The 25,331-nt window shown below is 34.9% G+C and overlaps 4 protein-coding genes across 4 annotated transcripts; 2 read left to right on the top strand and 2 right to left on the bottom strand.

Moving 5' to 3' along the window:
- The first annotated feature begins 606 nt into the window (after positions 1 to 606).
- On the top strand, positions 607 to 4,870 carry CHX28 (cation/hydrogen exchanger 28). The gene is made up of 4 exons (XM_039040944.2): positions 607 to 1,108; positions 2,102 to 3,079; positions 3,171 to 3,761; positions 4,028 to 4,870. Exons 1-4 carry the CDS (start codon positions 920 to 922, stop codon positions 4,640 to 4,642), a joined length of 2,373 nt encoding a protein of 790 aa, XP_038896872.1. The 5' UTR covers positions 607 to 919; the 3' UTR covers positions 4,643 to 4,870.
- Positions 4,871 to 6,227: 1,357 nt separating this feature from the next.
- LOC120086665 (DNA-directed RNA polymerases II, IV and V subunit 11-like) lies at positions 6,228 to 9,203 on the bottom strand. The gene is made up of 5 exons (XM_039043408.2): positions 9,095 to 9,203; positions 8,865 to 8,954; positions 8,694 to 8,772; positions 7,889 to 7,984; positions 6,228 to 7,218 (listed from the first exon to the last, which is right to left on the bottom strand). Exons 1-5 carry the CDS (start codon positions 9,145 to 9,147, stop codon positions 7,186 to 7,188), a joined length of 351 nt encoding a protein of 116 aa, XP_038899336.1. The 5' UTR covers positions 9,148 to 9,203; the 3' UTR covers positions 6,228 to 7,185.
- A 2,902-nt stretch (positions 9,204 to 12,105) lies between these two features.
- On the top strand, positions 12,106 to 19,797 carry LOC120085718 (PHD finger family protein). Its single transcript, XM_039041876.2, has 12 exons — positions 12,106 to 12,379; positions 12,588 to 12,948; positions 13,633 to 13,810; positions 13,884 to 13,933; positions 14,535 to 14,627; positions 14,711 to 14,799; positions 15,742 to 15,820; positions 15,948 to 16,030; positions 16,993 to 17,071; positions 17,170 to 17,911; positions 18,052 to 18,685; positions 19,228 to 19,797. Exons 1-12 carry the CDS (start codon positions 12,348 to 12,350, stop codon positions 19,367 to 19,369), a joined length of 2,562 nt encoding a protein of 853 aa, XP_038897804.1. The 5' UTR covers positions 12,106 to 12,347; the 3' UTR covers positions 19,370 to 19,797.
- Positions 19,798 to 20,781: 984 nt separating this feature from the next.
- On the bottom strand, positions 20,782 to 23,427 carry ATAB2 (RNA binding protein). The gene is made up of 5 exons (XM_039044336.2): positions 22,741 to 23,427; positions 22,527 to 22,596; positions 22,238 to 22,409; positions 21,953 to 22,096; positions 20,782 to 21,266 (listed from the first exon to the last, which is right to left on the bottom strand). Exons 1-5 carry the CDS (start codon positions 23,232 to 23,234, stop codon positions 21,007 to 21,009), a joined length of 1,140 nt encoding a protein of 379 aa, XP_038900264.1. The 5' UTR covers positions 23,235 to 23,427; the 3' UTR covers positions 20,782 to 21,006.
- Between the last annotated feature and the right edge of the window lie 1,904 nt (positions 23,428 to 25,331).

The following is a 25,331-nucleotide window of genomic DNA, read 5'->3' as shown; positions in this document are numbered from 1 at the left end:
AAAAATATCCGTTGATACGATTTTTTTGCATAATATGTAAATACTTTAGGGGCGTTTGGGGCAACGAGTTAGTTATTATAGTCCTATGTTATTATAGTTGGGTTATAATAGTTTGTGTTTGCGTTGTAAATTATTTTAGTTTGGATTATAATAGTACGTGTTTGAGGTACAAATTATTTTAGTTTAAAAAAAGAAATAGTAAACTAGAATAAAAAATTGATGAATGTAAGATAATAAAAACTTTAACAAATAGTAAATACGGTAGTAAATGAGGAGTTTTGAAATAGTGTTAAATGGAGAATACAAAGCCAACAAGAGCGTAGCTCAACTAGCATAGTGTTCATATTATCGATCTCAAAGTTTGAAGTTCGTTTCCCTCACCCCACACTTTAATTACAATATCTTTCAAAAAAAAAAATGGAGAATACATAATAGTATTTAATGTAGAAATATAGTTATTATAATCTTAAGATAATTTTTGCCCCGAACACCCATTTTATATATGTATATATATATATATTTTTTCTATTTTTGACCATTTCCCTCCAAAAGAAAAAAACTGATAATTGTTGTTTCTGCGCATGCGAGCATTTGTTTGTTGTTTCTGTTTTTTTTTTTTTTTTCGATCCCTTACATGGCTCTTGTTCCTCCTCAGAATGCTCCTTCATTTTCTGCTTAATTTAAGGTGAAAATCCCAGCCATTCGATCAGGAACAGGTCTGTTGGATCAACAACAATGGTGCAATCCTTCATCAGTTCCAAGGGAAAAACTAGGATCAACAACAAAAACTTCATCACAGAGAAGAGGAGGGGAAAAAATAAGGGTAGAAAACTTGTTTTCTTCATCTTCTCGCAGAAAAGCAGAAAAGGGATTTTTATGGTGATTGGGAATCCCGCGAGGAAGAAGAAGAAGAAACGCAATGGCGAGGACTAGAGATCGTGAGCCATCGCGATCGTTAGCAAATGCTACATGCACAATTCGGCTGACTGAAATTTTCGGGAAGGCGACCAGGTCTATTTTGGGCTTCTTTCTCATGGTGGGTCTTTGCAATGGCGTTCATTACCTTCTGAGGCCATTTTCTCAACCTCGCATTACCTCTGATACGATCGTAAGTGTCTCTTCTTCTATTCTCTGCTAAATTCACATCCATTATTGAGATTTAGGGTCTCGTATTTAGTAGAATAATCTGATTCCTGAGATTTTGGGTCTGCGTTTGGTAGAATAATCTGATTCCCGAGAATCTGAGATTACGAGTCTGGTTTTAGGTAGAATTATGTAATTCCCAGATCTTGGGTGTTTCAAAAATTCACATTTCCTGCTAGCCCGGACACTCACGGAAAAAAAAAGTAAGAAGAAGAAGAAGATCAAGTTCCCTGGTAGAAATAGAGCAGTGAGATGGGATGGTGAAAAGGGTAGAAAATCTGCCATTACTACTATTGCTACTGTTCTTATTATCATTATTACTAGGCTAAATGTATCAGATGTTCGTTAAATCTCTTCTGAAAATTATCAATTTGGTCCCTCTATTTTTTTCTTTTTTATTTTTTTTATATTGAAATTTGTTAAAAAAGAAACTCGTGTCTCGTTAAATGATTGGTTTATTAACATAGTTTGCCATTGGGCAAACATATGGACTTGCCCTGTTGAGAAATTGGATTTTGTTAACGGGTGAGTCGAATTTCGAAGATAATAACAATAGTGTAATGATCAATCATTTTTAACAAAGGGCCTAACTGAGATTTTTTTAAATCAAATCAAATAAAACAAAAGTTTAAGGTCAAATTGAGAATAACTAAAAAGATGAGGGACCATTATATATATGTTGCCTTATGATTATGATTATTTATTTTTGGTCAAAATTGCTCCACTGTTTTGGGTCCTTGAGAGTCTCAACTTTATTTCTGGATGGTTATTAGTGTATTCACGAGTGACTTCTTCTTTTCAAGTCACTCTCATAATAACTCAAGTCATGGAAGCTGTATTTATACCGAGCGTCCCCCCCCCCCCCCCCCCCCCCCGCCAATTAAATGGTTTGCAAACCGCTTGCTTTCTTGGTCTTAATTTAAATGCTTATGATTTCCAATGTTCTTTGAACACGCAGGTAGGTTTGGTTATTGGAAACTTCATAAGGAAGCAACTTGATATATCAACGATTAAGACACTGCGTTATATCGTCGACTTTGGTATGATATGCTATATGTTTGTGCTAGGATTGGAGGTGGATCCATATGTACTCTTCAAAGCACCTACACGTGATGCTAAGGTAGCTTATGCTGGAATGATTTCGACACTCATCTTAGCCTGTTCCATAATCCCATTTATTAGCTTTGCAAAGTCAAAAGAGATCAGTTTCATAATCTCCCTCTCAACTGTCCTCTCTAGCACAGCTTCTCCTGTGCTAACCCGTTTGATTACCAGTCTTAAAATAGGCAAGTCAGATATAGGCCGGCTCGTCATTGGTGCCGGAATGCATTCTGATTTTATATCCACTCTCATGATTTGTATTGGTTATCTCTTTTGCAAATGCCAAGAGACACGCATTTCCCTTATAAAAGGTTTTCAATTAGGTATTCTATTATTGATCCAAGCAGTACTGACAGCGAAGGTTTCACCGGTATTCATGAACTGGGTAAATAATGAAAACCCCGAGGGTAAACCTATGAAAGGTCCTCACCTGGTTCTTGCAGTTGCTTTCATGGCCTTCCTTTGCTGCTGCCCTACTGCATTTGGTTACAATCCGATTCTCAGTGCATTCTTAGCTGGAACGTTTTTACCTCGAGAAGGTAGAGTATCAAGATGGGCAATTGGAAAAATTAACTACCTGCTCACTACCATTTTCTTTCCCATCTTCTTCGTTTGGATGGGGGTTGAATCCAAGTTGAGTGACTTTGAACCTGGACAAATAATGACATGGGTCAGGTTAATTCTGCTTTTTGCTATTGCAACCGTAGGAAAAGTTGTTGGTACTGTCATTGCTGGGGCAATTTTGGGGTTTCATTGGCCCGAATCAGTAGCACTTGGACTGCTGTTAACCATGAAGGGCCATTTTCATATATACTTGGCTATTGCTGCAAAAACAGTAAGTACACTTTCTGCTAATGCACTTTTATCTTGATAAATACTATACTAAAATCGAACTATATCACCTTATAAATGATGAACAAATGCAGGCTGGAAAGATAACTACATCTACGAGCTTGGTGATGGTAATTGTAATATTCTTTACAGTCGTGCATGCTCCAAAAGTTGTAGCGCATATAATTCAAAGGGCAAGGAAACGCACGCCTACACATCGAATGGCTCTCCAATTGCTTGATCCATCAAGTGAGCTTAAGATCTTGTTATGTGTACATGGACCTCAGAACAGTGCAGCAGCCATTAACATCATGGAGATTTCTCGGGGGACAGCTAACCCTGGGGTTGTTGTATATGTCACAGACATGATTGAACTTACAGATGAAATAGCATCCACATTAGTTCAGGGTGAAGGAGTGGACACTGTGACTGTAACCCACACAGGAGTGACACAAATGAGAGACCAAGTTACTTCTGCAGTTCAGAGCTATGTAGATGAAAATGGAGAAGGGATTACCCTTAGAAGAATGTTGGCTCTCTCAACATTCAATTCTATGGCTCAGGACATTTGCATTTTGGCAGAGGAATTGATGGGAGCTCTTATCATATTGCCATTCCACAAGAGCCAGCGTGGAGATGGGTCGTTGAGTGAGGGCCAATCAGCTTTCCGCTATGTGAACCGCAAGGTAATGATTTTAAAGGACTGGCAATTCTGCAATAGCTAGAAACTTAGAACTGGTTCATTTCACGTACAGTAGTATGAAGATAGTATAACATATATAACTACAGTCTCAAGGATATTGGTTGATTATAGGATGTGTAGTGCTGAGAAAGTAAAGATTATTGTTGTCTTAAAAGTTTTGAGAATTTGGTATTCCATTAATCCATACAGACATTGTCATCAGTACTTCATTCTAAATGCATCAGTGGCTGACAAATTTCATTCAAATAGGTTCTCAGGCATGCCCCCTGCTCCGTGGGAATCCTAGTGGATCGAGGTCTTGGATCAGTAGAGAAAGTTTCAAGGTCGTATGTATCTCAAAATGTGGCAGTCATCTTCATTGGTGGTAAAGATGACCGAGAAGCATTAGCCTACGCCGGTCGAGTAGCAAGGCATCCTGGAGTTAAACTTTCTGTGATTAGATTCTTGGTGGATGCTGATGCAGAAAATGCTGCAAGAAGAGCTGGGACTTACAGGATAAGTGTTGCCGAGCAGGAAGAGGAAATGAGACAAGACGACGAATGCTTTGCCTACTTTTACGAACGGCATGTGGCTGGTGGGCATGTTGCTTATGTCGAAAAACACCTGGCCAGTTCCTCGGAGACTTATTCTACTTTGAAATCACTGGAAGGGCAATACGCCCTCATAATTGTAGGTCGAGGTGGGAAGGTCAACTCGGTGTTAACTTTTGGGATGAATGACTGGCAACAATGTCCAGAACTGGGTCCCATAGGGGATATTCTTTCCGGGTCTGAATTCTCTGTTAGAACCTCGGTTTTGATCATCCATCAGCACAATCTAAAAGGAGAACTAGATGGACTTGATGATGACTTTTCAATTATGTAGATGTCAAGAAACGATGAGATTAGTTGTGATAGGCATTTAGAAGCTAATTGTAGAATTGGAATACAGTGATTTGTAGAACTTTAGTTGCTGGAAATGATAGAGAAAGTGTAGAAATTAACCGGTATATACAGTTCTGACCATTTGACTTATTCTGTAAAACAGTGATTTCTAACCAGTTGAAAACCAAAGCGAATTCTCATTTTAATCGACTACTAACAATTTGTTGAACATCTCATCCGCAAGTTATTTATTTATTTATCTTTTTCTCTACAATATGTTGGAGAGTTGAATCTCTTTATGGTACAAATTGTATTCCAGTTAAACCATGCTCATTTTAGTATCTAATCTTATATGTTCCTTTTACGTTTTATTCTTTTGAGTCAAATAATCTCTTCATCGAAGTTAATAAACTTTTATGAAGAATGGAAAATAGCCCATAGCAAATTTCCAAAATTCTTTCTTGATTATTGTTGTTTAGCTTACTGTCTAGTAGACTAAAAAATTATATAAAACTTACTCGAATTTGAGTTGAACGTTGGTAGAGTTTATTTCAAAGAACACTTTAAGTGCTTAAAAAAATATTTTTAGGCACCAAAAAAAAGTATTTTTAAAGACTTAAAATGTCAAAACATCTTAATTTAAGGGATGTGTTTGGTGCGTGATAAAAGTAGAGAGTTGAGTTGAGTTGGTAATTATTATCTGGATAGTTAAATTATCTGAGGAGTTAAATTGTTATGTTTCTTTGCAGAGTTAAGTTGAGATCTGATGCAATTTTTTGTGAACGATATTAGTTCTATTTTTTTTTGTTTCATTCTTTTATTTTTTTAGTTTTATGATTTGTTATTGTTGATTAATTTTCAAATATACACGTATTTTCTCAAATCATTTATGACATAAATTGGACAATCTCAATTTTTTTCTCAATTTATAGAACATAATAAATTATTTTTCATATATTCTTTTCGAAAATGGTAATAATTCTAATTCTCTTCAAACCATGGGAGAAGAGAGAAGATGATGGAAGAAACTGAACAACAGACTCGGAAGAAGAGAGAAGAAAAAAATGGTGTAAAAAAACACCAGAAGATTCCTGGGAGATTCCGCCTTGGATGAAAGTAACTGAGAAATTGTTACCAATGACAACCACTATGGAGAAACTTTGGAAAGTGAAAATCAAATTTGGGGAAAAATCCAAATGGTGGAGATGAAGGAAGAGAGAAGGAAATGAAAATATAAACATGTGGTTTTAATAACCCACAGTTTTTCTTTATGGATTTAACAAATATGGATAATAAATACCCACCCAACCTAACAATTTATATCCATTTATCAAACACCCCTCAATGATATTTCTCTAAATTCTCTCTGCCATTTGCATTTCTTTAAATTCTCTCTGCCATTTGCACACTGACCTCCTCTTTATGCCAGGGAGTAATTTTATTTTTCTTCCAGGTTTCTATAATTATGTCATACTTTATTTAGCTGTGAAAAAATCTAAGCTAAGATCGTGAATGGCTGTTCCTTTTCGGAACAGGGAAATGCAGGGAAAATTTTCCTACACTACAATCAATGGTCCATTATGTCAACATGTCAACATGCTTTTTAAAATAAGGTTGAAACCACTGATATTAAAATTAACGTAGGATCCACCAATATTTAAAATAAGATTGAAATCACCCAATATTTATGAACATAAATTCAAAAAAAGTGTTAGACACATTGAATTGATAGTCCGTAGAAGTTGAGAGCTCAAGCGAAGGGAACATAGTACCCGCAGTACTAGAAAATTTCCTTGGCATCTATGGCAATTAGCAAATGGCGGTTGCCTTTCTCTACCGTTTCTTCTGTCTTTCATGCATTATCAACAACTTGAGCTATTTGCATGGCGTTGAATGAAAGCCCCTTATCTTGTGCTCTCTTCCATTAGGTGCAATCATGGTGGTGAAGATAGCTTCTATATCATCAATTTGCAGTGCTTTTTTGGGCTTCGTTTCTCTTCCATTCTGTGTTGTCTCTTGGTGGTGAAGATTCCTCTAATTTAATTTTCATGTTGGAAGAATTTGCAGAGATTGGAAGAAAAACGTTTATGTCCTACTAAGGACCCGTTTAGATTGACTTAAAAAAAACGTTTTTCAAAAAACTCATTTTAATTTAAACATTTTTTATCAAAACAGTTTAAAATACACTCCAAATATTATTTTAAATGGTTGTCAAGAATTTCAAAATGTATTTCAAACACACCCTAACAATAAAGGTATTTTTCAAAATTTTTGAAACGACAATAGTATCAATGAAAATTAGAGGTATAATTGAAACGAAGTTCAATTTTATTTCAAATCAAATACTACCTAAAATGCCTTTTTCTCTCTCTATTTTAAATGAAAATTTGAACATTTAAAAGAAAAAAAGAATACAATCAACTCCCACCAAAACCAACGGGAGCCAAACTAAAAAGTGGCCGTAAATTTTATTATTGGCATTCCATTTCCAACTCGAGATTATTGATCATTTCGAACTTTCCCTTGGTTTTCTTGGAAAGCAAACTAATAGTTCCTCGAGAACCTTGAAATCTCACCCTGCATCAAGCAATTCACGAATGTAAACAACAATAATAATGTTATTATCTTCTCTTTTTATTTTTTTTTCCTTTTAGATATTTACACTTGTAACTTTTTATCCCTTAAACTTTGCAGACAAGTTCTTTTTTCCTTTAACTATTAAATTATTATGCTGCAGTTAACAAAAGCTTCAAATAATTTGAAATGGACTTGTATTATAAACTACATGTATCCCATCCATGTTTTTTAGTACAATAATTGCAAGATATGGGGATTGAACCTCCGACCTCTAGGGATGGAGCATGTGCCAATACCACAAAAGTCGAGCTCACTTTAGTCCCATGTCGCATCGGAGTTGAATTTAAAATAAGTGATCCAAGTTCTATACAGTATATTAAATGTAATATGAACGTTTAACAAGACCACACAAATATTCATGTGAAGATCAAGGATTGCATACCCATATGATTCCCTTCCTTGGATATTCAAATTCAGATATCCCACTTAATGTACCAAAACAAATAAAAATAAATCAATCATTTACAAATACAAGAACAAAAACAAAAGAAAATAGGCATAAACCTAAAATAATCAGAGGACTGGATTCCCCCATTATGAATAAGAACAAATCATACTCATACCACCCAAATTGCAGAAAGAAATAGTCAAGGGGGAGGGAAAGCATTACCTCAAGCTCATATTTCAAAACGTCAAGCTCCTTGTCCAAATCATTGATAGCCTGATTATATGCCTGCATCGGTGAAGACTGGCTAGCCGTTTGTATCTGCAGAAAAATTACATCGAAATAATAAAAAAGTAATGATAAAAGAACACCATCAGAACTTAATGGCCAACTGTAATTTAATCAATAACAGAGCACAGTAAAGCTATTTAGAATCGTATTACTTAAAACCAATCAATATCTGCCGAATCTTTGCTATCTTCAAGAAATTTCTAATCGTGGTTTTCTCCTCAGGAATTCAAAATCTTTCTGGGGGGTAAACGAAAATGTTACTAGAATTGGATAAGGAGCTTAAGCATTCAACTAACGTTTCACTTCCTCGAAGGAAAATTGATTTTATGAACTCCAGTTGAAGAGCCGAATGAAGAATAGAGGAGAGACAATTACCTAATTCATCTAATGACTAAAAAAGTTATACAAACAAAGGTTGAGATTGTAAATATTTCATCATAAAAAGTACTTAAAATGTATAATTCGAAATTTCCTGTGAAAAGTTTCTGCTTTGCCCTGCCAGTCGAGGAAATTCTCATTCGATCAGTCATTCTCAAATAACCGATAACTAACCATAAGAATTAAGAAAAAATCAACGCTAATTACGTAATAAAATTCGATCAGTCATTCTCCTCAAGATTATAATCTTCCATTACCAAAAACCAACATTGCTTTGGAAAGATGCTAATAATGCTATTCGTTTAACCATTCATGCAATAGAGCAAAGATTATACGATGAAAAGATAATCGAAGTACTAACCCGAACAAGTATTCTGTACTTGAGAGGATGAGGAAGCTGGTAGCCAGCAAACAACACATTATCGTCTCTGTGAAGTTGCCTGATTATTCAGGCCATATATGTTAATAAACAAGAACGAAGAAATGAATTAAAATTGCCAGAAACTATCTCCGATTAACAGAAAACCCTTACATCCGGAGGATATGTCCGATAGTATGATCCTCTCTCTCTAATATAAAGGTCGCCGCATTCATGATCTTCGTGTCTCTCTCGTATGAAACCCTACAATGTTCAACAAAATCGACGACCGTCCAGAAAAGAAAATCACAACAGAGACGGTGGCAGTGTATATGGAAAGAAAGCAAAATATCCGTCGTGAAAATGAAAGAGATAACGAAAAAGCTAGGGTTTCAAAAATCAACTTCTTGGCGCCCTCGGGGACGACGAAGCGCTCGTAGCGATCAGGGACATTCATCGTATTTTCTTCTTCTTCTTCTACTTTTCCTCTGAAACTGAACTCTCTCTGAAAATAGCTTTATGAAGATGGCGACGTGGTTATTTATATACGAGCAACACTTGGCCCTTTTTGGCGGCCCAGCCACGTGTCATCGAGTTTTTTTTTTTTTAAATAATTAAATTACCGATTTAGTCCAATTTTGGACTTGTGTTTTCGTCCAAAAATTTCAAAATTATAAATTTAGCCACTTTATTGATTTTGAATTTGTTAAAAACCTACCAACATACGATTAAAATTTTAAGGATCTAATTAAACTTGTTATTTAAAAATTCTTTAATTTATATATGGTTTTTCTTTTTCGTTTATTTAGTTCAATGGTATACGAGGTAGGATTTGATCGATAATATATGCTAATTATTGAATTGTATCTTACTCATGTTGAATTGTATCGAATGGGAAGGAGAATCTCCGGTTAGATGGAAAATGAGAGAGGGATTGAGGATAATTTTTTTCTTGTTGGCTAAACGGAGACGAAGACGGGGATTATATTCCCCATCCGCATCTACGTCCCGATTTCCTATGCCGCCCCAATGTATGTATTATATAATTATATTTATGTAATAACAATTACTTATTATTATTATTATTTTATCGATATACTTTTTACAAAATTTGTGTCATAAAATGTTAGTTATTTTCTAATTTTCATTTAAACATTTTCGTATTTCAATACATTTCTAAATTGTTTTAACATTTAAGACTTTCGATCTTAAGCCATAAATGTTGTAATATTTAAATGGAAAGTTAGACTATGATATTGTAATATTTAAATTTTAACTTTTATAAATTATAGGATTAAATTATATTTTTACATATATAATAATATTATTTTGATACTATTTTATTTGAGTGGAAAATTTAATAGAAATAACTCATTTAATATATATAATTTTATTTGATTGAGAATAAACAAAATTGTTAAAAATGAATATATTAAAAAAAAAAAGGAAAAAAATTCTCGCAAGAAATCCGATCCCCGCGAATTTCCTGCGGGAAACCCTTGTCCCGATTCTCGCAAAAAATTTGGTGGGAACTGGGAATGAAATGGAGGGCGAGGATAGGGACGAGAAAGTCTTCCCCATCCTGCTCTGTGGATATCTCTACTCATATTAGCTTTTAAAATTTTCTTTTTAATTTGTCTTTTCTTAAACAAAAAGAAACGATATATATGTATATCCCATATGTTTGTATTCTATTCTTTTTGTTTCTTTACAATTTCTTTTACAATATGAACATTTATTTTTAAGACATTAGATGAAACTTGGTAGGATTTGAATAGTTGGCGATGGTGTTACATAGGATATGAAGGAGTTGAATGTGAGGGGATGTCATCGGGAGTCTCCATGTCAGGTCCAAATTAGTAGGGGTTGACATTGTGTAATGGTTGCATGACACTTGATGCCATGTCTTTTATATTTTTCAGTGTTTGAATTAGATTTTAGATGTAGGTAGTTTATTTTCATTAATTAATAAGTATTGATGTCGTACTAAACAATATAAGTAGATATGTTGTCTTATTTTATGGTTAGGTTGCACTAAATCAGATTTTAGTGTGTAATGTACCTATGATCTTACTTAGTTGGCCCGTGAAATGTAAATGTACCTATACTCAGTGTTAAGTTGCATTGAACAATACTGCGTATAAGCACAAATAACAATGAAAACTAGGTGATTCTCAGTTTCATCAATTTGTGACCTATCTTAACTCTCAAGGATCTACTAATCTCATATAGTTTGTTTACGACTCATTTAGACATAAATTTAACTTCATTATAACAACATGCACTATAACTAACTTATTAACTGCCAGTTTTTTTCTTCAGTGTTAATTTTATCTTACTTAAATCGGGTCATTGAGTATTTAGATTTTATAACAATTATGTCAATAATAAGCCGTTTAAGGCAACATTACTTGAATTACATACTATTTCAATAGCTAAACTACAGATATTTTTGTGAATATTGTTTTACTTAGAAAAATGCTGTCCATAACAAGTGTTTTGGTATATTTCTCGCCCAAAATTACTAGGTCTCATACATATATCACTATCCGATCCTTCCATTTTGGGAATAATAAATATTGATAATTGCTTCAAATAAAAAAATTGATAAACATTAAATACAATATTCACAATATCGAGGATTAAATAGATGAATTTACATCAACACCTACCTACTTATTAACACACATTATTTGGTATCATATTTTGTTTCCCAAAATGCAAAAGAAAATCAAAAGGTAGCCATCAAAATTACTATAGCCTACTAGAAATTTAAAAACACAACACTTAATACATAAAAATCCAATCTCTTTATTTTATCATTCCTAATCTAGATAATAAACTAAAAAGAAAAAAAAAAAATCTAAAACAGCCCATATTATACATAGGAAATATATTTCACATAAATAAATTAAAATTCAAACTCTCAAACGTAGGTTTTATGATAAAACAATATTTAAAAACAAATATATGATGGAATACTCTACCTATTTTACATTAAAATTTGAAAAAGAAAAAATAAATTCATTAATTTTTTTTAAAACAATACTACTAATATCAAATTATTGTAAAGTTATTATGTTGCATTTGATCTAATTTCATATAAAAATACAGATCTTCAATTTATATTCTATAAAGTCAATGGTCATTTATATGAGATATCTAAAATTTTATAATTTTTTTAACGACTAAATGTTATAAAAACATTAAAAAATATATTTGATTGAAATTTTGTTCAAACTATTGGTGAAAAGCTAAAGATTGATGTTGCCATGTATGAGTGAGATTGTGAGAAGGTGAAGAGGTAAGGCAAGTAGGGTGACTTCTGAAAATTTGACTTGAAGCGAGGGGTATTTTCGTCAAACCAAGAATAAATTGACGGCATTTAGACAAAATAAAAATACGGTCTTTGTTTCAAACAGAGCGAAAAAAATTTTACTTCGCTCAAAATCTCTGCCCCGCCCCGCCCTTCGTCTTCGATTCTCAAAACTCTCTCCTCATCGGTCCTAATATTTATAAAAATTTCAAATTTTTTTTTCGATTTATATATATTTTATATAATTTTGGATGAGATTAAAATTTTAGAGGGAGAGAGAGAGAAGAAAGAGATCCCTAACGCACAATCAAAAATTCAAAATCTCTAAATCTCTCGCAAATATGGCATTTCACGTAGCTTGTCCAATTACATGGTATACACACTTCCCCTCTTTTGCTCTCTCTTTTTTATTTTTCTTCTCATTCTTCTAATCCCATTTTACTTCTCTTTTACTTTCGCTTTCTTTTGGGTGTTCTCTCTTTCGTTGCCGTTTCTCTTTCTTTTCTCTCAACTACCCATCTCGTTTTGGGGTCTTTCCGCTTTGAAACTTCACACGGGGTTCTTTGTTTTTTGTTGTTTAGTCGAAGGATTTGCTTCTGTTCGCTAGGATTTGCTCCAGGTTTGCAGAATGGGAGAGCTAAGAATGAGTTTCTTGATGGGGTGCTTAAGGTGGAGGAGTTTCTCAAGGATCCTTGGGGAATTAGGGTTAGAGATGGAAAGGGAACGACAGTTCAGGTGTGGGTTCCGAAGGTTGCGCCGCCGCCTCCACCAGTGCAGCCTGTTGGGGTTGTTGGTGAGGCGTTGGGTGGAGCTGATGGGGTCGATGAGATGGCGGCGGCTATGTCGGCTCAGACAAAGCGTATTGCTCTTCAACGTAAGGCTGCTGCTGCTATGATTGCTGCTGAGGACTATGCCAGGCGGTTTGAGTCTGGGAATTTAGTGGTGAGGGTTTTAGTTTTGATTGTTTTATTTATGATGTTGGAGATTTGGCTTTGTATTGTTGGTTAGTTGAGTATGTTTTTGTTGTAAAATATTGTTGAGTAGAATTTGTGTATGGGGATTTGTTTTTCTATTGTTGTGATGCTGAATTTAGCTTGATTTTTGCTGATTAGCCAGTACGTATGGTAAGTCATTTACCCCTTTTCCCTAGAAAAAGATGTAGCAGATCGTGCATTTTAGATTACCACGAGTACTATTTGGAATTTATAGGGGGCAGATCTTTAATAACTTTTATAGTCATTTTGAATACTTGGACATGCTCTGGATGGATGAGGTTTTCTTTCCTTCTTTTGGTCGGTAGTTACTAACCGCAGATTTGCATTTGGCTTTTAGCTAGTGAGAAATACAAAAAACTTAACTCGGGATTATGCAGCTGCTGATAGCAATTATATAGTCATTTGGTTTTTACTAGAAAAGTAAATGACCTATACTGTCAGGGCTGCCTCGTGCCAAAATTCCCTCTGGTTCTTTTTCAGTATGGAATGCCATTTATAAGATATTTTTGAAGTTCCCTGTCAGCTGCAGGGGCAATCCAATGTGAATGTAATGTGCAGAATATGTTTTAATAGTGGGTTTTCCCCCTTGAACAGCGTACAGTTATAATAGTGGGTTTTCCCCCTTGAACAGGATGCCTCCGGTAATGTTGTAGGGGAAGAGCAGGGGCAATCCAATGTGAATGTAATGTGCAGAATATGTTTTTTTGGTGAAAACGAATCTAGCGAGAGAGCAAGGAAGATGCTTTCATGCAAAACTTGTGGGAAAAAATACCATCGCAGCTGCTTGAAATCCTGGGCTCAACACAGGGGTAAGGCTACTTGGTCACAAGATTTTTTTGAGACGAGAATTATTTTGAACACTTGCTATGTGCTTGTTCGCAGATCTATTTCACTGGAGTTCTTGGACTTGCCCTTCCTGCAGAGCATGCGAGGTAATAAGCAATATGCAGCATTCCTCTATATTATCTCTTCATCAACGTCACTAATTATTAGTTACTTCCATTTCAAAGGCAACACATTTTCATTTAATAGCCTGATGGTCTGTAACCACCAAACTTGATGTTTTCCATTATCAATAAACTCCAATCATGGGCATTATGATGGGGTTTATACAGAATAGAGGGAGTGATACTTCAAGCTTTTACATTTCTGTCTTGGGTGAATCAGAAATCACTGATCTTACTACTTCTCTTAATTTAAGTTTGAATTCAATAATTCATATGAACAGGATTATATGCAGGTTTAATAAATATAGATAATGGTACACTAAATGATATAGTGAACGTTGTATCATACAACAAATGACTGGTGAACTTGAGAGTAATTCTTCTAGTTGCATATTGGCATGCTACTATCCAAGTCTTATACCCTTGGTACTGAGCTTAATATTGACATGAATTGTTTTTCATCATTTAAAAACTTGGTATTTTGCTAGAATCTTCTATCTGAGATGTAATATTGGTCCTTAGTTGATGAAATAGGAGCACGTTGCCATGTGATTTAAATAAGTTTTTCTTTACAATGTGTACTCAGGTATGCAGAAGAACTGGCGATCCTAATAAATTTATGTTCTGCAAAAGATGTGATGGTGCATATCATTGCTACTGTCAGCATCCTCCTCACAAGGTAGGAACATTTTCCCGTTATTGAGGTTTTTATCCCATTCTAGTAACCTTCTTATGGCTGATCCATGTGGTTGAATATTGTAGAATGTAAGTTCTGGACCCTATTTGTGTCCGAAGCATACAAGGTGTCACAGCTGTGGGTCTAATGTTCCAGGAAATGGTCAAAGTGTGAGGTATGCATTTTCTTCTCTTGGATGGTCTTGCTGATAATTTCTATTTTGATTGGAGCTTTTAACTATCACTTGTGTTAGTTTCCCAATTCTTATCATTAAAAAGACCCTACTTTGTCACATTCACCTCATTTTCTATTGTTCTTACTTTTGATTGGTATGGTAGATTCAATGCTTTAATCTATAAGTCACCATCTGGAATGTGTGAAGTCACGCATTAGCTGAAGATGGTCTAGTGGTAATGTAAAATGAAGTCCCTTTTAGCTTCAGTCTCTATTCACTTCCTTCACTTTCACCTCTCTGTATTCACTAGGTCTATTATGGTGACAACTGTCTAGGTTTGAAATATTTGCTAGTCAAGCTACCCACGGCTTGTTAATATCCTAGAGAACTAACCTCAATGGTTTTTAACCCTTAATTTCTTCTAGACCCATGAGCTTTTATAATTATGCCAAATGTTCAGGACATGCAGTTTCAGAGTTGCACTTACATTATAGCGTATGAATACTATCCTTCTATATTCTGCATCGTGGCAATGCCTATAGTGATTATTATATTGAATTAAAAACTCAATTTTATGTGGTGTAAGTGAACTCCAATCTGTTTTTCTATATATGCAGTTTGCAAACTCAAGTTCCCCCTCAAGGAGGATCTCTTAAGTTTTTTGGCTTGCTTGTTGCAATTGACAATTATACTTTTTGTGCAGTTTATCAATCTAGATTTGCACGTTCTTAGATAATTTCTGCTAATGATGCATTTTTGTCAGCTTGTCATGATTATTTACAGAGAACAATTAATTATTACTATTCTTCAAATTTATTTGCACCATGCAATGCCATGAGTTTATTTCCATGGGCACGGGGAATGAAAACCATTTCTTTTGAATTTCCATGAGTTGAACTGTTGAAGACAAGAAAACACCTTATGCTTGCTGTTGAAATGCAGGTGGTTTCTGGGATATACATTTTGTGATGCATGTGGTAGATTATTTGTAAAGGGGAACTATTGCCCTGTGTGTTTGAAGGTAACAACATTTTTATAAACGCTATATTTTGGGATTTTAAGTTGCTTGTGGTCATATAAAGTATGGAAAATCCAGTTTCTGTGGTGGGGGTAATTAAAATGGTGAGTTCACTTGTGTGTTCTTTTAGGTTTATAGAGATTCAGAATCTACTCCGATGGTTTGCTGTGACATTTGCCAGCGTTGGGTACACTGCCATTGTGATAGTATCAGGTTTTACTCTTAATTATCTTTTGTTTGGTACACGTCCTTGTTTGCCACCAGTGTTTTAAAAAGCCCTTAGAGCGCAGGTCTGGCTCCTCACCTTGGCAAAATAAGGCGCGCGCCTTTTATGGAGTGCCTAAATGCAAAATTTATTTTTGTTTGAGGTCTTTTTTCCCCTTCATATTTCCACTTCAACCATGCTTTCTCTTTTTAACGTAATATTTTTATCAATAGTGCGCCTCACGAAAAAAGGGCCGGTGCCTTTTTGTGCACCTTGCGCCGAGGCGCCAGAGGTCCATCGTGCCTTAGTGTGCCTTGGGCATTTAAAAACACTGTTTGCTACTAATGATCTGACAGCAGTTTCCTGATTCTTTGGATTAAATGATCTATATTTGGACATTTTATTTTCAAAATTTCTTCTCGCCTGACTCCTGAATGTGTGGGAAACAATATGGAGCCAATCCTATCTGATATCTTAGTTCCACGTCTGACATCAGTGTTTCGTTCAACTAATAATCAGTCCAAATTTGATAAACGTGAATGATGGATAAGCCTAATTATTTATACTGGTGGTTGCTATTGTTAAATTAGGGATTGTACGTAAGGTTCATACAACTATTGCTTTCCTTTGGCTACATTGTAATAACCTTATCGTTCGGATGGTGTCATTGTGAAGGTAGTCTAGAATTGTTCTCTCGATATGATTTGATTTCTCTTTAGCTGTAACTGATCAGTAACACGATCTGTCTTTTCCTTGTGAAATCATTACAGCACAGTATTGAATTAAATTTATCGAGTTCCCGATTCCATGTGTTTTTAGTAAATACATTAATGATGAAGTTGCTGTTCTCAATTTTTAACTGTGTCAGTTGTTCTTTCCCCCCTTAATGATGCCAATCTTTTAGGTTTGAAGTAGAGGATCTACACTTGTCTTTGCACCTGCTAAGTTCAGTTTGTTTAAATTTTTACAGTGATGAAAAATACCTACAGTTTCAAATAGATGGGAATCTCCAATACAAATGCACTGCATGTCGTGGAGAATGTTATCAGGTTTTCTACACACAACCTTCTCTCCCCAGTGGAGACACTCATAGGAGGTAGATGGTTTTTATTTATTGTTTTCGAGGCCCTACAACTTTATTTTGTAGGTAAAAAATCTTGAGGATGCTGTTCAAGAGATTTGGAGAAGAAGGGATGAAGCTGACCGTGATCTAATTGTTAACTTGAGGGCTGCTGCTGGATTACCCACACAAGATGAAATATTTTCCATTTCACCTTACTCAGACGACGAAGAAAATGGTCCTGCGGTTGTTAAGAATGAGTTTGGACGTTCATTAAAACTCTCTCTGAAGGGGTTAGCTGACAAAGTGCCCAAGAAGAGTAAGGATTATGGGAAAAAATCATCGAATAAGAAGTATGCAAAAGAAAAAGGAGCTCCTTTAGCCAATCGATCTGAACTAGATCAGAGTTTCGAAGGGCGAAATGATGTTCAACAATCTGGTTTTGGTGAAGGCAATGAGAAGAATGGTGGTTTGCAACCCCAAAATAATAATGAAGGACTGGACACATATTCATCTCCCGTTGCTGGGAGTCTCAGCCACAATGAGGGGATGTGCTCTATTAATCAACCAGGGGTCTTGAAACACAAATTCGTGGATGAGGTAATGGTAAGTGATGAAGAGAAGACCTCAAAAGTTGTTCAAATCAAGGCCAGCAAGGCTCAGGGTTTGGATACTGGAGAAGATTCAGGAAAATATGCCAGTAAGTCAAAGACAGCTAAAGGAAAGAAGCTAGTAATAAATCTAGGTGCACGTAAAATTAATGTTGCTACTTCCCCAAAGTCTGATGCTTCAAGTTGCCTAAGAGAACAAGATTTGGTTGCCTCTAATGGTATGGTTTCTAGAAAGACTTGATAAGCTTGTAGTGCGGTGTGTTTACCTTGAAGAGGAAGGGTTGGGATCGGGATTGTGTTCTCTTTTTTTAGATTCTACTATCCAATATCTAATTTGTATATCTCTTTCAATGTGCAGGAGAAAAGGTGAATAACTCCAGCCAATCAGCAGGACTGAAGGCTGGGGAAACAGAGAAGAGCTTTCCTAGCTTTGGAAAAGTTAGAATTGGATCATCTGACACAAATTCTGCATTTGGCAGAGGAAATACTGCTAGTGGATCTGAAGTTGGTCCTCCAGACGGCCCTCGCGTATTTTCTCGTAAAAGAAACATGGAAGGAAGCACGCCTGCAGTTGGTTCCTTCAGTGACATTTCTACGATAAAAGAAGAGAAGGTACCTTCAGGAAAACAACTTGAAAGTCGATCCCATATACGCAATGATGGACATGGTGATAATGGACAGACACCTTTACCACAGTCTTTGCCTAGAGACTCAAAACCTTTGTTGAAGTTCAAATTTAAGAAACCTCCCCTTGAAAATCAAATTTCTTGTCACGAGGAAGAAAAAAGTCTCGTCAAAGGCCAGCGGTCAAAAAGGAAAAGACCATCGCCCTTAATGGAGAAAATATCCTTCAATGAAGTTGAAGACTTGAAACGGTCTCATCAAGATAATTTGTTGGATGAGATCATGGATGCTAATTGGATTCTCAAAAAATTGGGTAAAGATGCAATAGGGAAGAGGGTTGAAGTCCAACACCCATCAGACAAATCGTGGTAAGTTTTTTTTTTTTTTTTCCCCTCTCTCCCTAATACACTTGGAAAGCCAGAGAGTTTATACATTATACACTCGAAAACAATTGTCTAACTAAAGCCTAGTGAGATCTGTAGGCATTGGCCAATGATTACCATCTTAAATGATCAAGAAGTCATTTCTTTGCTAGGCTTATAAAGCACATTTTGGTTTGAAATAGATATTTTATTCGTGGTTATATTTTCATTCCTGTAAGACGTTCCAATGACTACAACAGTGCCAGTAGAGATGACTCTGTCTATGATTTTTGTACATGGGATCATTGTGCCCTAGGAGTTCCTAGTCTTCAATTCTTGCTTCCTTTCTCTTCCACATTCTCAAAAGGGCAATAAACAAAAGGAAGATGAATGAAAGAACTTGTTCAATATACTTAGCAGTTGAAAGTGCGGCAAGGTCCCTACATCCATTTTTAAGAACTATAAGCTAACTTCATTACTCTTGGTCAGAATTGAGATAAATCTCGTGCATCACTAATATTCTATATTGCATTTGATATGATGTTCAGGCAGAAAGGAGTTGTTTGTGACATGATCGATGGTACATCAACATTATCAGTCACCCTCGACGATGGTAGGGAAAAAACATTGGAACTTGGCAAGCAAGGAATTCGCCTCGTTCCTCTTAAGCAAAAGAGATCGAAATCATGAAGGCTGAAGCCAGATCCCCCCTAATTATACCATGTTGGGGTTCTTCTCCAGTGTATATGCAGTGTGTATGGAGATGATTCTTTCGAGGACCTGAAGGAGAAAGCAAACAGTGGCTTTCTGGTTGCTTGTGTGGAAGCTGACACTTCTAACTCGAACATTTCATGGAGGCTGAGTCTTTATCCCCTTTGCAGAATTGGGTAGGCAGTCTCCTCGAATCAGTTTCCTGGTAGTGTTTTTAAGCTTTCATTTTGCTAAAATTATAAAGTTTTACTTTTAGGATATCATTGTGATAGAATAGGGAATGGTGGACAGTCGACCTAAATGGCCATTTGGGTTGCTATTGGATAGGACTCTTGTTCAATGAAAGTATGAGATTTTTTTATTTTTTTTCATTCTATGAGAAGGTTCCATTCTATTGTAACATCTAATTCGATTTGTCCCTAATTCCCTTGCATATACATACATACATAAATATATAATCAGTTAATTTGCAAAGCTTATAGGCTTATCTCTCAACATAGCAGGGCAACCAGGGTTGTTATTAAGAGAATGTGATAGAGCCTGATTCGCCCAACAAATTGGTGTCACGTAGTTCAATTTGAAAAATTAGGGATGATATAACATGTTGAAACCCATGGGTCTTAATTTGAGATTGAATAGGTTTATTTGTGAAATAGTTTCCATGTTCGTGTCTACTCTCATTTATCCTATTTGCTTGTTCGATGATGGGTTTACCCAAACCTTTAATGTGATGCGACTTGAAACCTTTAAGTATCTTGAGATTTTTCTTAGGAAAACTTATTCGATTTGACCGTTAATTGTGCAACTGCCTGTTTGTTGTAAACCATTGAATTTATTGTTGGATTAAAATCACTTGTTATTTATAGAATCACTATGAAACATATTTTTAATCATTTAAAATTAATTTTGATGACATAAAAATTGCATTTAAAAGTTCAACATTAAACATTAAATTATATTTGAGTGTTTAAAGACACATTTGGAGTGATTTGAACACGAGAAAAATGATTTTAATAATTTCAAAATTACTCCGAAAACCTACACTAATAGTTGAAAGAAATATTAGTAAATAAGGAGAAAAAGAGAAAGAAATGTTAGTAAATTGATAAGGAGAAAAGGAGAGAAAACCAAACGTTTTTTTGAAAATGGAGTGGAAAAAACCCACCAAAAAGAAGGTAACAAATAGTCAAGGGCTTCAATTGTAGAGAAGAAAAGATGAAGGCCAAATGAAAATCCTATCGATGTATGAGACAATTTTTCTTGATTTATGAAGATAAACTTTGATACTTTGTCTGAGATATACATTTTTCCTTTATTCGATGCAGAAGTGATAACATAGAAGGAATTGGTAACTTCTGAGCTACCAAAATTAATGGATTGGGAGATGCAAGTTTTGCAGTGTCTAAAATGCATTCCATTTTCGAGTTCATTTCTCAAGCTTTGTTGGAGTTTAGTGTTCTTAAAAAGACTCTCAATGGTCCCATCTCCCAAAAGGGCACCACATCCTTTAATATGAATTGTTTGTACAATCAACAAATACTAAAGTTACAAGATTTGGCATGCTTTATACGACTACCTACATTGTTAAAAAAGGGGGAAAAATGCAACTACATTGATTATACTGGCGGCGGCGGCAAGTCTAGTAGAAGCCAGAATCCAACACAGTCCTCTGAATCCAAGTCGTCTTGTATGGCAAGAAAATGCAAGCCTCCACAAGCCTTTTTGGCTGCTTCCCAAGCTTCGGCCTCAGCAGTTGTCACTGGAGTTTTCTTATAGGTAGCATAGACATATCGAGTTGCGATCCCGACAGATAGAATCAAACAAGCACGAGATGTATCGGCTTCGACTGAATATACTTCCATTCCATTCATCCACGCTGTGGAACATATAGAGAACAAATGGCAGATTGTTTTATAGCCGTCATGCTGCAAAGTATTGTTTGGGGAACATGTATGAAACAGCAGAGTGAAATTTCTTACATCACAAAATCTTAGGGATGGATGACATGTCTTTATAGAATTGTTTAGGTTAAATCACAAGTTCAATCCTAACTTCATCAAAGTTTATCTAATCGATCAATGTAGTAAAAGTCCATACACTTTTAATCTTGCATTGTTCAAGACTCTAAATTTTTAACTTTATGTCTAATAATAATTGATCTTGATACTTTTTAAAATTTTGTGAATTTATTAGACACAAAATTTAAAGTTTAAGATCCATAATTTATGTGTGACAAATTTGACAATATTTTAAAATGTTGAATGTGTTAGATACAAAATTAAAAACTTGGAAATTCTTGAGACACTTTTACATTATAGGATCTATTAGACAAAAGAATATGTCCTTTTTTTTCAATTTCAAATACCTATTTGACACCAACATTACAATTTAAGGATTAAACTTGTAATTTAAACAATTATATTATTCTACAATGGTAGGGGCACATAAAATCTTTGGGAAGAACAATTTAGTAGACTGGGAAGATTAAAATTAGAGAGATGAAGGAATTTATCGTGAATCATTTGTTTGTGTGTTTGAGAACACCACAAGTCTGTGGCATACCTGCCAATGGTTGAGCTCGTGAAGTTGCAACAGACAACCCTGGGATCATTGTCTTCTCATCAATTTCAATCCCCAGTAAATCCAGATCAAGACTGGAACCAAACATGAAAGTTTCCTTTAAGTTTGAGACCTCCTCTTGAACAGCTGAAAATTAATGGAAGATCAAGTAATTATAGGAGAAACTATAAGAACAACAAAGCAACATCCCTTTGTAAGGTAAAGCAGCAACTTTTCAGCCATGTTTAGAGTCAATGCCAAGCAAAGGAAGAAAAACTATTGGTATACCTGAAAAGGGCAATTGAACAAATGCCCACTTCTCTCCGAAAAGATTCTCTGGAAGTTCCATTGGAAATGGATTATCTAATGCAAGGAGGGGTTTAGATCCTTTCTGAAAACCAGGATGACGCGTATAAACGGTCTCGTAGCGCTCTTCCAGCCACAAAAGCAGGGAAAGACACTGGTGGGAACAATGGAAATTCTTCAGCACAGAAAGCGTCTAATCATAACCTAAATCCATTCAACTTCACCAAGAAACAGAATCGAAGAAAACACCTATAAATTCATAACTACCAACCCTTTTACTAGGAATGGGCTTTATGCCAAGCTCGGTACATGCTTTGGTAATGATTGTCTGCATCTGTGACCTATAATCCCATCAACATTTCAATCATATAAAGACACCATTCTTCAACAATTTGCTAAAACTACTCAATCATAGGAGATTTTATCCACAGTTTCGGACATATTTTGAAATTCAGACGCATAAACACAAGAATCAGAAGATGTACCTGAAGAAACGGATTTTCTCTGGTAATGGTACTCCCAACTCTTCAGTAATCGAGGAAATCGCGTCTCTCAAAGTAATGCTATTAATAACATTGTTAGGAAAATACTTCGTGTATTGAAGAGAGAGCGAATTATCACATGCTACAAGCTCCCACACCTTCTTCCCTCTGATATCCAAAATAGGTCTGGAGCAGAAATCCAGCTCCCACTCCGTAATGCTCTCCGGATCGGTTGCCGCATCCAAATAGGCCAACTCCAAGGTCGGGTCATCCTCATCCTCGTTCAATTCCACTTCTTCCGGCGCCGAAACCGAGCTTTCCGATACAGAATTTGATCGAAAACGACGTAGTGGTTGCTGATTGATACGTCCACTGGCTGAGAATCTGTTTACGGTTTTGATCGACTGTGAAAACGGCGACGAACTAGGTTTGGACTTGCTAAAATGAAGCCCACCTAGGGTTCTTATTCTGGTGGGGTTGAAGCTTAAGGTCGCCATGGAAGAGGAGCTCTCTCAGTAAAGATAAGCTTTGTGAGTTGAGACAGAGAGCCAGTTTTGTTAGTTATTTTTCCGCCACAAAATATCCTTTCTGGAAATTTGTGTTTTCTTGGGCTCTCTCAATTCTCAACCTTAAGAAAGCCTCAAAATGATATGAATTCTATTTTATTTGCCAATTTCTAAAACAAACCATGTAATTTATTGGACTATGATGGGTGGTTTTACTAGAAATTTCTATTAGATAAGGCATTTTACTTTTTTTTAAGCATGATAGCCCTTAAGGAGATTCGAACCATAAACTTTGTGATTGTTAACACATAGCAAAACCAACTGAGCTATGTTATCTTTAGCTATTTGAATTGCACTTAACATTATAACATATTACTTCAAACGACTTGTGAATTTGTAAATTATGTAAAATAAAAAATGTCAACCTGAGCATAGCTCAATTGATTAAGAGACTAGTAAACTATCTAAAGATCATAGGTTTGAATCTCTACTTTTATCAAGTGGAGATTCGAACCTCTGACCTCTTAGATAGATTACTAATGTCTCCAACCAATTGAACTATACTCAAGTTGATATTCATTTTCCTTCTTTGTATTTATTAAAATGAGATTCATAAATATAAATAATATGAATTCAAACCACAACTATTTTAAAAAATTGCTATTTTATTATATTTCATATCAAAATTCCATTTCAACCACATTTGGATGCATCTTGGGCAACATCCATCTTTTTGCTGTCCAACCCAACCACACATTTAAAAAAAACTTAAAAATATTTCAAAAAAAAAAAAAAGATTTTGTCACATAGAAAATTGTGGTTGGATAACTAAATGAAGTGCAACTACAAGGATGTGCCTAAATACTTCTCTACATTTTTATCTAGCTTTTACTTTCTCTTCCTCTAGCTACGAAGATGTGCCTAAATACTTCTCTAAGATGTTTCAGTTTTGTTAGGTTTCTCTTGCCTATACTTGGAATCTCATTCCATTTTAGTTTTAGTACTTTCAAATGTTTAAATTTAGTTTGTGTACTTTAATAAATTTTAAAGGTAGTTCATACCATCAGCATCAGTAACCTATATTTATTAATTTTTTCGATATGTTTTTTTTTTTTTGCATGAAAACTTATTAGCATTATTTTGATAAAAATTTACTTGTAATAATTAGGAAGAAATTTAAGATTTGTAGGAAGTAAAATGACTAAATTTGAACATTTTAAAGTACACAAATTACAATGAAATGAGACAAAAATATAGAAACCTAGATGATATATCTTAACTTATATTTTATTTCTTCATCAAAATTGAGATCTAGCTTTGTGTGGATCAGATAAATATCCATAATCTGCATAATCAATTAGATCAAATTTTGATTTATTTGAATAAAATAAACCCATGTTGATTGTTCCTCGGAGATAATGGAGTATATGTTTAATTCTATTTCAATGTCCTTTTGTTGGAGAAGAACTATATCTTGCTAATAAATTTACTGAAAATGTAACATCTGATCTTCTATGATTAACAAGATACATAAGTGCACAAATTGCACTAAAATATAGTACTTCAGGACCAAAAAAGTTTTTTATTATTATCTTGAGATCGACATATATCTTTCTTCATATCTAGTGAACAAACTTCCATTGGAATGTTAAATGGATGTGCTTTGTCCACATAAAATCTTTTCAAAACTTTTCCTGTATAAGTTGACTGATGAACAAATATCCCATGTGCTAAATGCTTAATTTTCAAGTCAAAGCAAAATTTTATTTTTTCGAGATATTTCCTTTCAAATTCTTTCTTAAGATATTCAATTGCCTTTGAAACTTCTTCAAGAGTTCCAATTATATTTAAGTCATACATATATAATTATAATAGCAAATCATGATTGTGAATTTTTTTATTTTTTATTTAATATAAAAACACATGGACATATTGGATTGTTTCGATATCCTTCTTTCAACAAATATCTACTCAGGCGATTGTGTCGCATTCTTCCTGATTGTTTCAATCCATATAGCGATCTCTGCAACTTTATTGAGTACAATTCCCAGAAATTTGATTTATATGTTTCAAGTATCTTAAATACTT

Source organism: Benincasa hispida, chromosome 9, assembly GCF_027475165.1.
Source record: "Benincasa hispida cultivar pf3 chromosome 9, pf3_genome.v1.1, whole genome shotgun sequence".
Taxonomy (NCBI): Eukaryota; Viridiplantae; Streptophyta; class Magnoliopsida; order Cucurbitales; family Cucurbitaceae; genus Benincasa; species Benincasa hispida.
This window is presented reverse-complemented; position numbering and strand designations above follow the sequence as displayed.

Coding starts and splice junctions, on each gene's coding strand:
- CHX28 (XM_039040944.2), top strand. CDS start 920: ATGGCGAGGACTAGAGATCGTGAGCCATCGCGATCGTTAGCAAATGCT. Junction 1,109..2,101: donor GCATTACCTCTGATACGATC/GTAAGTGTCTCT, acceptor TTGAACACGCAG/GTAGGTTTGGTTATTGGAAA. Junction 3,762..4,027: donor TCCGCTATGTGAACCGCAAG/GTAATGATTTTA, acceptor TCATTCAAATAG/GTTCTCAGGCATGCCCCCTG.
- LOC120086665 (XM_039043408.2), bottom strand. CDS start 9,147: ATGAATGTCCCTGATCGCTACGAGCGCTTCGTCGTCCCCGAGGGCGCC. Junction 8,955..9,094: donor GTCCCCGAGGGCGCCAAGAA/GTTGATTTTTGA, acceptor TGAACATTGTAG/GGTTTCATACGAGAGAGACA. Junction 7,985..8,693: donor AGTACAGAATACTTGTTCGG/GTTAGTACTTCG, acceptor ATTTTTCTGCAG/ATACAAACGGCTAGCCAGTC.
- LOC120085718 (XM_039041876.2), top strand. CDS start 12,348: ATGGCATTTCACGTAGCTTGTCCAATTACATG. Junction 12,949..13,632: donor TTGAGTCTGGGAATTTAGTG/GTGAGGGTTTTA, acceptor CCCCTTGAACAG/GATGCCTCCGGTAATGTTGT. Junction 18,686..19,227: donor CACCCATCAGACAAATCGTG/GTAAGTTTTTTT, acceptor TATGATGTTCAG/GCAGAAAGGAGTTGTTTGTG.
- ATAB2 (XM_039044336.2), bottom strand. CDS start 23,234: ATGGCGACCTTAAGCTTCAACCCCACCAGAATAAGAACCCTAGGTGGG. Junction 22,410..22,526: donor AGCCCATTCCTAGTAAAAGG/GTTGGTAGTTAT, acceptor TGTTCCCACCAG/TGTCTTTCCCTGCTTTTGTG. Junction 22,097..22,237: donor TGTTCAATTGCCCTTTTCAG/GTATACCAATAG, acceptor ATTAATTTTCAG/CTGTTCAAGAGGAGGTCTCA.